At 56.0% G+C, this 8,695-nt stretch overlaps 1 protein-coding gene across 1 annotated transcript in view; it reads right to left on the bottom strand.

Moving 5' to 3' along the window:
* The window catches only part of UNC93B1 (unc-93 homolog B1, TLR signaling regulator), a 10,163-nt gene extending 4,502 nt beyond the window's left edge, over positions 1 to 5,661 (bottom strand). The window contains exons 1-7 of the mRNA XM_006911009.3: positions 5,478 to 5,661; positions 5,168 to 5,309; positions 4,492 to 4,645; positions 1,887 to 2,048; positions 1,531 to 1,663; positions 1,137 to 1,230; positions 428 to 552 (exon numbers count right to left, since the gene is read on the bottom strand). Coding sequence (XP_006911071.1) covers positions 428 to 552; positions 1,137 to 1,230; positions 1,531 to 1,663; positions 1,887 to 2,048; positions 4,492 to 4,645; positions 5,168 to 5,309; positions 5,478 to 5,576 — 909 coding nt within the window. The 5' untranslated portion in view covers positions 5,577 to 5,661. The remainder of the gene's footprint in view (positions 1 to 427; positions 553 to 1,136; positions 1,231 to 1,530; positions 1,664 to 1,886; positions 2,049 to 4,491; positions 4,646 to 5,167; positions 5,310 to 5,477) is intronic.
* Positions 5,662 to 8,695: the final 3,034 nt, after the last annotated feature.

Here is an 8,695-nt window from a genome sequence, read left to right as displayed (position 1 = left end):
CAGCCCCAGGCCCCGCCCCTAGACCCACCCACAGACCTCGGCCTCGCCTCCCGGTTCCGCCTCCAGGCCAAGGCCACGCCCTAGCCAGGCCCCCAACGCCTTAGTTCTGCCTCCAGTACCGCCCCCGGGTTTGAGCCACACCTTCTGACCCTTGGCCCCGGGTTCCGCTCCCAGCCAATCTTCTTGGACCCTGTCTCCGGCTCCACCCTAGACCAGGCCTGGTTCCCCTCCAATTTCGGTCCCAAATCACAGGCATCAGCTAGGCCTCCCCAGGACTCAGCCGTGGTTCTTGACTCTGACTTACGCCTCCAGGCTGCCACCTGCCCAGGCCGCCAGCCATGTACCTAGACTGCACCCCTTTCTCCCCGCCTCGGTCGCCAGATTTCATTGACTCCGACCTCCCCCTTCCCCCCATTCCAGGCCATACCAGCAGCATGGCCAGGAAGGCCACGGCCATGAGCACACTCTCCACCACAATGAGATTTCGGCTCCGCGGTAGCGTCCGAAGAACCGTCTTGTTGAAGCCAACGAGGATGCCCTGGCTGTTAGTGCCTGAGAAGGGGCGGTGGGAGTAGGGCACCGTCAACTCAGCCACGAAGAAATGCAGCAAGGCCGGCAGGTGGCAGGGGAGAGTTAGAGGGAGCAGCAAGGACAGTGCCTACAAAGGCAGGGTTCCTTTGGGGAGCGCTTTAGAGATGAGAACCACTAGGGCTGAATGTACCCCAAAGGAAGGAGCACCTTCTCCCATCCCCCTTCCTGCATGTTGCCCCAGGCTCAGGGAGGGAAGGGGTGCCAGTCCATCTCCCACCTCTATACCTTCCTCCTACACTGACTGAACGCTGAGGGTATGCTTGGTCCTGAGACATACCCCACAGGCAGCTTCATCCCAAATGGCACCTCCTCCAGGCAGCCTTCCCTGATGCACCCCCCCTCCCCTACTCCGGCGGTTCAGGTTCTAACCACATACTCCTACGGGGCCCTGTGTCTCATCCACCAGAACCATGGGATGCCAGGCTCTCAGCCCTGAACCCTGTGAGGGAGAGCATCCTCTCTACCCTGGGGAGCCCAGTGTCTGCTGGATAACTCAATGGGGGAGGTGAACAGGACCTGGGGACCCTACCCCCATGAGGACTAACCGCAGCTCTGCACGTGGTACAGCGTGTGGTTCAGGTCGTACAGGTAGTGGTTCAGGAAGTAGATCATGGGCAGCTGGGCACAGGCGAAGCTCAGCTGTGGGCAGGAGGGCAGCTTGGGCCAGGCTTGGGGCATGGAACCGGGCGAGGGGCACAGGCATGACCTGGGAGGAGTCTGGGCACAGCCTTGGAGGGACAGGAGCCCTCCCACCTCTGGGGGCGGCTTGGTGGTAGGGGGAGAGGACCCAGTGCAGGAGGACTTCCTCCTGGTCAGCACTGTGGACAGGGAGGAGACAGGGACCTGGGACTGGGGGACTCAAAACGCTGGGATGGGCTCCAATGCTTGGGTTCTCGGACTGGAACACCCACCGCCCAGGGCCCCACATGTGACACTCACATGGAAGAAGCTATAGAAGATGGCTTGGAAGACCAGGAGATAGGGCGCATGGGAGCCCCGCGGTGGGCGCTGCTGGGGGCCCTGCTCGTCCCTCTCCTTGTAGTGGGTGTACTCATAGTACTTCTGCGCCATCCTGGACCACAGGAAAGAAGGCTCTCTCCAGCCCAACCGCTGCCAGACACCTCTGTTTCCTGCACCCGGAGCAATGGGCTGACCAGCCCCTGCATTTCTTGGGTGGGGAAACTGAGGCCCAGAGGGCAAGAGGGGCGGATCGAAGGCCCCACAGTCCAGATGGGCAATGCAGCAAAGGTTCAGCCCAGCCTCCAGTCTCCCGCCCTGCTGCCCACCAAGCTCACCTGGTGATGTAGTTGCCCATGGAAGCCCAAAGAGGGACGATGGCCATGCCCAGGGCCACGGCTGAGGGCACCAGCGTGTAGTAACGCTCCCAGTAGTTGGTGGAGACAAAGAGGGCGTAGATGCCCACGCCTAGGAACATCATCCACTTGGTGCCAAAAAACCTGTGGGTAACGGGAGGGATCCTGGTACCACGGGCCTACGCGGACTGCCACGGCCCAGTACCACAGTGGCCACAATGCCCGGCTCACAAGGCTGTGTGAAGTGGGAAGAGACCCCTGGCCTTGGAGTCAAGGGCTCTAAAACGGAGTCTCAGAGACATGAACTTGCTGAGTGGCCTCAGGAGAGGCAGCGTGTCCACACACCTGTTTTCACATCTGTCATGCGGGCACAGAACCCAAACCACAAGCCTCTCCTGGTCACTGCCAGAATGGAAGGAGGTACAGTGGGGGTGAGGGTGTCGTGAGACAGTGGCTCGTGGGCATATCCAGCCCTCATTTGTGTACTGGGCTGACTCACCGGCCCGCTTCTCCACTCGAGCTTATGTGCTGGGACTGCAGGGCCCAAGCACACATCCGAGGGACTTGACCCAAGCTGGCTCAGGAAAACTTAGGAGCAGAGAGAAGAGGCTCTGCTGCTGGCCAGTGATCAGGCCGGCACCCTGGTGTCCCTTACTCCGTGCCCACTGCTCCTATAGTCGCTGTGGTCAGTCAGGAAGGTTCCTCCTCACTGGCCCTTAGGAAAATGGCCTTGCTGGCTCTGGGAAAATGCCGCACTGTATTCGAAGGTGGATGAGAAGTGACAAGATACCGGCCCATTCAGGGCATGGAGGCTGGTCAGGCTAAAAACCGCCACCGAGATCTAGTTTTTTTGTTTTGTTCTGTTTTTAAGTATTTGCGCTCATTAGTTCCCTTTGGTTTCCAGGAGGCTCAAAGAAAAATGCCCCTGGTTTTCTGATACGATTACTCTCTCTTCTATTCCAGGGCCCTGGTGCTTTTATTATCCTTATTTTGCCACATAATAAATAGATAGGCAGCCCCCTCGGATCCATTGGGGGGAGGGCAGGTCACGCCGAATGCACTGCATGTTTTGATGGAGTAAAACAGAAAAAAGTAAAAACTCTAGCGGTCATTGTTGGCGAGGTTGTGGTTTTAGAAATGACACACGTAGCCAGTGGTCATGCAGACCGGCATAGCCCTTTGGCAAATCAGCCCGGTAGTCTGGGCGAGGGGCACGCAGCGGGGTTTGGAGCCACTCTGCCTGGGTTCGAACCTTCGGTCTGCCACGAGCTGCCCGTGGGACTTGGGCGAGCTGCTCAATCTCTCAGAGTAAGGAAGGGGAACGGGATAACACCCATAAAGCACCCAGCACATCGGAAATGAAATGAGTTAGCTGTCGTTATTAATAGTCATAGGTTTCAAGGGCCATAAAGCCTTTCATAGGCTTCTGCCCTGATAAGGGCACGGCTGGGGATTTATCTCAGAATTTTTTAAATTTTATGAAGGAAACAGCTACAAAGCACAAAGTAAACATGCAAAAAAGAAGAGGGAGCTGCCGTGCCCAACTCCGAGCCACAGCTGGGCGCCTGCGTCTCTGTAGAAGTTGCTACCATCGCAGAATCTCCACCGTGAAGACTGTGGAGCGAGCCAAGACGTGTGCAGAAAAATGAAAGAAGGCAAAAGCGAATGTGGCACACGCTCTGGTGACAAGGACATAAATGTCACCCATGCCCATGCTCTGGTGACAAAGACATAGATGCTACCCACGCCCACGGGAGAACCGGCTAGAGGGCTCGAGTGGCTTCCTTCCTTCCTTCTTTCCTTCCTTCCTTCCTTCCTTCCTTCCTTCCTTCCTTCCTTCCTTCCTTCCTTCTTTCTTTCCTTTCTTCCTTCCTTCCTTTCCTTCCTTCCTTCCCTCCTTCCTCCCTTCCTTCCTTCCTTCCTTCCTTCCCTTTTCTTAATTTTCATTATGATTCTAATGCTGTTCGTCCAAATGTGATCAAAGATTTTTTTTTTTAAATATAGGGTAACTAAACCTGTCTCATCTGTCCACTGGTCTCTGGGTCCATCTGTGCACAGACCAACTCCCGGTGGGTAGGATGCTTCCGGGGGGGATTTTTGCACTGGCCAGGAGGCTGGACTAAATACCTCCAGGCTCACTCTACAGCAGGCCTCCTGGGGCACCTGCCCAGCCATGCCCTTTTAGTGAGAAATGTCCCTCTGACACTGGCCACAGCTGATTAGCCGGGGGTGGGTGCCTGAGCTTTGCTGGCTGATCGGAATCTCTCCAGAGAATCTATAGCCCTGACTCCAAAAGGTCACTGTTGCTCCAGGCCACAGCGGGCACAAGGATAAGCTGAGAGAAGGAGCCAGAATAAATTTCCTTTGTTTGAAACCCAGTACCCAGTGTGCCCCCAGCAAAGCTCCATTCCTTCCTCACACCCCGTTTCACCCCTTCTCTCTCACCCTTCCAGGGAGGCAAGGCCTCTCACAACTCCCCACCTCCCAAGGCCACCAGGGCAGCCTGAGACCTATGGGCCAACAGCCCCTGCGCCTCTTCAAGGTCGGGGTGACCGCCCCAGCCCTCAAGGGGACAGCAGCATCACACCTGATGAGCACAGGTGTATAGAGGAGGGCCCCGATGGGCATCACGTTGATGCCGATCAGCATCTTGCTGTCGATGTCGGGCAGTCCCATGTTGCCATACTTCACCTCGCGGTAGGTCTCGTCATAGTGCAGGATCAGCTGCATCTGCAGGAGGCCTGGGGACAGGAAGCAGGCGTGGAGGGGGCCACCTGGCTGGGGAAGGGGAGGCGGAGGCAACCAAGCAGAGGCTGGAACTCTTTTACCAAAGGGATCCCGGATTCCAATGCCCATGAGGACGGGGAAAGCCAGGCTGGGACAAGGGCCCTGCCAGCCATGGCAGCGTCGGCGACTTGAGTCCGGGCCCCCTGCCCCTGCCCTTCCACCCTCCGCCTAGGTCCCCAGGTCTCTTGGACCTCAGCGCTCCTGATTCCCCAGCAGACCTGCCCAAGGCACCCAGCCCCCTGCCCGCACCGGGAGAAGCCTGTGGTTGGGGGCCGGGGCCACTGCGCGGTCTCGCCCCGCCCCACGTGGCGGGGCCGCAGCTGCAGCTCGAGGGCAGCGGGCAGGGAAGTGAAAGAGGAAGGGTGGCCAACTGTTTTTTTTTGGGTCTGCGGAGGGAGGGCGCTGGGCGGGTGAGGACGGGGAAGCCGTGGGGCCGGGCGCAGCGCCCTCGGGCCGGGCGCGCGGCGGGCAGGTACCCAGGTAGACGCCGTAGGTGAGCGTGCCGCCCGCGCTGGCCGCCAGCACGTTCTTGAGCACGCCCAGGCGCTTGCGGCGGTAGTAGCGGCGCTCCTCTTCCTCCTCGTTGTAGTTGGGGTACGCACCCACCAGCTCGTCCAGCTGCGGGGGACACGCGGCGCTCGCACCGGGCTGGGGACCGAGGGCCTAAGATTTTTTTCTCCAGCTGCCGGCCGCCCGGATGGCCCCGCACTCCCCGCCTCAGGGGCAGCATCCCATCCCCGCCCGGGGGCCCTCGGCCCCTCGGCCCCTCCTCGGGTCCCTGCTCACCGGAGCCTCGGGCCCGTCGGGGACCCCCAGTCGGTCCTCATCGCCCGGAGAAGGACCTGCAGCTCCCGCCACCGGATAGAGCAGCGGCTCCGCCTCCATATCCCTATGTCGCCAGAGGACTCGTGGTGGCGGCCCCGGGTGTCCCAGCAGCAGGGCCCGGCACTTCCTACCGGCGGCCCGGACCTACCCCCGCCCCGCCCCGTCCCGCCCCTTAGGCCACCGACCCCGGGAGGGCGGGAGGGGAGGGGCGAGAGGTTTTTTTCGTGTCTCGTGTGTGTGTGTGTGTGTGTGTGTGTGTGTGTGTGTGTGTGTGTGTGTGTGTGTTCATGTGCAACCAGGACCCGGCCTCAGGGATGCGAGATCCAAGTTGGAATCCCTGTTCAGCCACTTCCTGGCTTTGTGACTTGGGTAATTAACTCCATTTCTGTTTCCTTACCTGTGAAACGGGGCTACTGGGCAATACAGTCCAAGGCTGTTGCCAGATTATTGAGTTACGGCAAAGCCTTAGAAAAGTGTTAGGCCCATAAGCTCTCCTCAGTGCTGCTGCTGTCATCCCTAGCCCGACCTCTTGGCCTCATTTGGTGTGTTTGCAGGTGAGCAAGGAGTCCCCATAGCAGCCCACAGAGGGCTCCCACCACAGGACTTGCTAGCCGCGTGCCCACCTACCAGGAACCCTCCAGCTTCAGCTTGGGCATCTGCAAAGGAGCTCTGGCAGGGCTGCTGGGAGGCCAAGATTGCGGTGGGTGCTGACTGACCCCATCCTCCCCCTGCAGCAAGGTTCACAGCTTCCTGAACCTGCCAGGCTGGGCCCTGCGAGGGAGCCCATGAAGTTCCCACCTTGCCCAGGCTGACGCTCCATAGCACTGGTGGGCACCCTGGTTAGAAACATCTGGAAAGGGTTTTAAACTATGCATTTAGTTCCCCGGATAGCCTCTTCACCAGACAGTGTTGAAGAAACTGGGTAACCACATGAACAAATGAAACGGAACCTCTATCTGATACCACTTATAAAAATTAACTCAAAATAGGTCAAAGACCTGAGGCCATAAAACTCCTAGAAAAAAAAAGTAGTGAAGAAGCTCTTTGACACTGGTGTGGATCTTAAAAATAAAACAGCCAGTTATTGTGGGTAAAGGGGATCAAATATACAGCAGCCGAAGAAAACTGGACTTTGAATGGTCAACGCACAATGGAATATACAGATGTCAAGTTACAATGTACACCTGAAAATTATGTAATTGTATTAACCGATGTTCCCCCAATAAAGTTAATTTAAAAAAAAAAAAAAGCCAGTTATTTTTACCAGCAAAATGGGTTTACTCGGGAATGGCAGAGGAATTGCAATTCGGGACACGCAAGCGGGGATAAACCTTAAGTAAGTCTGGAGAACAAAGGAGAGGAATGTTATTTTATAGAGAAAAAGGGTGAATTGGGAAGGGCTGGGATAAACAAAATGGCCATTGGAGGAAACCGGGAGTTCGAAGCATAGTGGCTTTCCACTGGCTGAGTCCTGGCAGCTTCTCACGGGCTGTGTCTGTTGCTATGCCGGGAGGAAATCTTCCCTACTCCGGCTGGGGCAGCAAAGGAGGCTTCTTCCCGGTGGAGTCTGCAGGGTGTGGTGAGTGCTGCCCCTCTTCAGGGCTTCCCAACTCCATTTTAAATGAGATTTCCCTTTATTCATCTTCACATTAGTCTTGGCAGTTATTTATTTCTTTTTTTTATGCGACACTAAAATCACAAACAACGGAAGACAAAAAATCAACAAGTGGGATCACATCAAACTCAGCTGCTTCTTCACTGCAAAGGAAACAAGAAAAATATAAAGTCAACCTACAGAATAGGAGAGAATATTTGCAAACCATGTATCAGATAAGAGGCTAATATCCGAAATTTATCAATAACTCATATAGCTCAATAACAAAAAAAGAAAGAAAGCCATCTAATTAAAAAATGGGCAGAGGATCTGATCTCGGAAGCTAAGCAGGGTCGGGCCTGGTTAGTACTTGGATGGGAGACCACCTTGGAAGAGCAGGTGCTGTAGGTGTAAAAAATTAAAAAATAAAGGATCGTAAGCTGACAAAGGCCTTACAATCTGTGAGGTCAACCAAGAGTTGCCTCACCTAAAAAATATTTTAAAAAGCAAAAAAAAAAAAAAAAAAATGGGCAGAGGAGCTAAGTAGACTTTTTTTTTCCCAAAGAAGACATCCAAATGGCCAACAGATACGTGAAAAGGTGCCCAACATCACTAATCATCAGGGAAATGCGAATCAAGACCACAATGAGCTATCGTCTCACACCTGTAAGAACCGTTGTCTTCGAGAAGACAAGAGATAACAAGCGTTGGCCTGGATATAGAGAAGGGAACTCTTGTACACTGTCAGTGGGATTGTAAGCTAGCCCAGCCATCTTGGAGCACAGTATGAACTTTTTCCCTTCTGGGTTTCTGTGGTTTCATTGTCTGTCCCCCTAGATGGCTGCTCACCGTGTACCCTTCAAGTAGAGGACTGTGTCAGTCACTTAAGTAGGGGTTCAAATATGATTGGATGGACGGACAAAAGAATGGATGACAAATATCCACCGTAGCAGGGCTGCCGGGAAAGTGGAGAGCTGGGGGCGTGGGGGGCATGAATTTGCAGAGCTTTCGAAGTGGCGGAACTGCCTCTGGACCACACCCAGGAGCGGGTATGGGTGAAACAGACAGGTAGAGTCGCGTCAGCAGTGCCTAGAAGTGGGAGACTGGAAGGGACCGAAGAGAAAGCGGGGCTTGAGGTCCAGCGGCAAGGAAGAGGCTGCAGATCGGGGATGCAGTGGGTGCTGGAAGGCCGAGGCTGGGAGGCCATGGTCAGAGGGTAAATGCAAAGTCCAGCGTGTGGCTATGGCTCGGAGTAGGGGGCGAAGGGTCAGGAGGTCATGGGTCTAGTGGGGGATCAGTGGACTTTGATGTCCCAAGAGGATGCAGTCTTGTAGGATTCAGCGGGCAGGCAGGAGACACGGCCAGGAGGAGGGAAGATGGCTGCCTCAGATGGGCGGTGTGACCTGAGTGGCTCGGTGGAGCAGGGGGTGGGAGGCCAGGGGTCTGTAGGCTCTGCAGGAGCATGAGACCGCCAGGAATGAGCCTTTGCCCCTTCGGGAGTGCAACTCCCAAAAGCCTATTGGAAATGGGGCCCTCGGGCCCAGGCGGAGACCAGCATCTATGATCTATCTGCCCTGCTCTCTGC

Source organism: Pteropus alecto, unplaced genomic scaffold, assembly GCF_000325575.1.
Source record: "Pteropus alecto unplaced genomic scaffold, ASM32557v1 scaffold43, whole genome shotgun sequence".
In the NCBI taxonomy this organism is placed as follows: Eukaryota; Metazoa; Chordata; class Mammalia; order Chiroptera; family Pteropodidae; genus Pteropus; species Pteropus alecto.
Note: the sequence above shows the minus strand (reverse complement) of the source record. Positions and strands in the feature narration are given on the sequence as shown.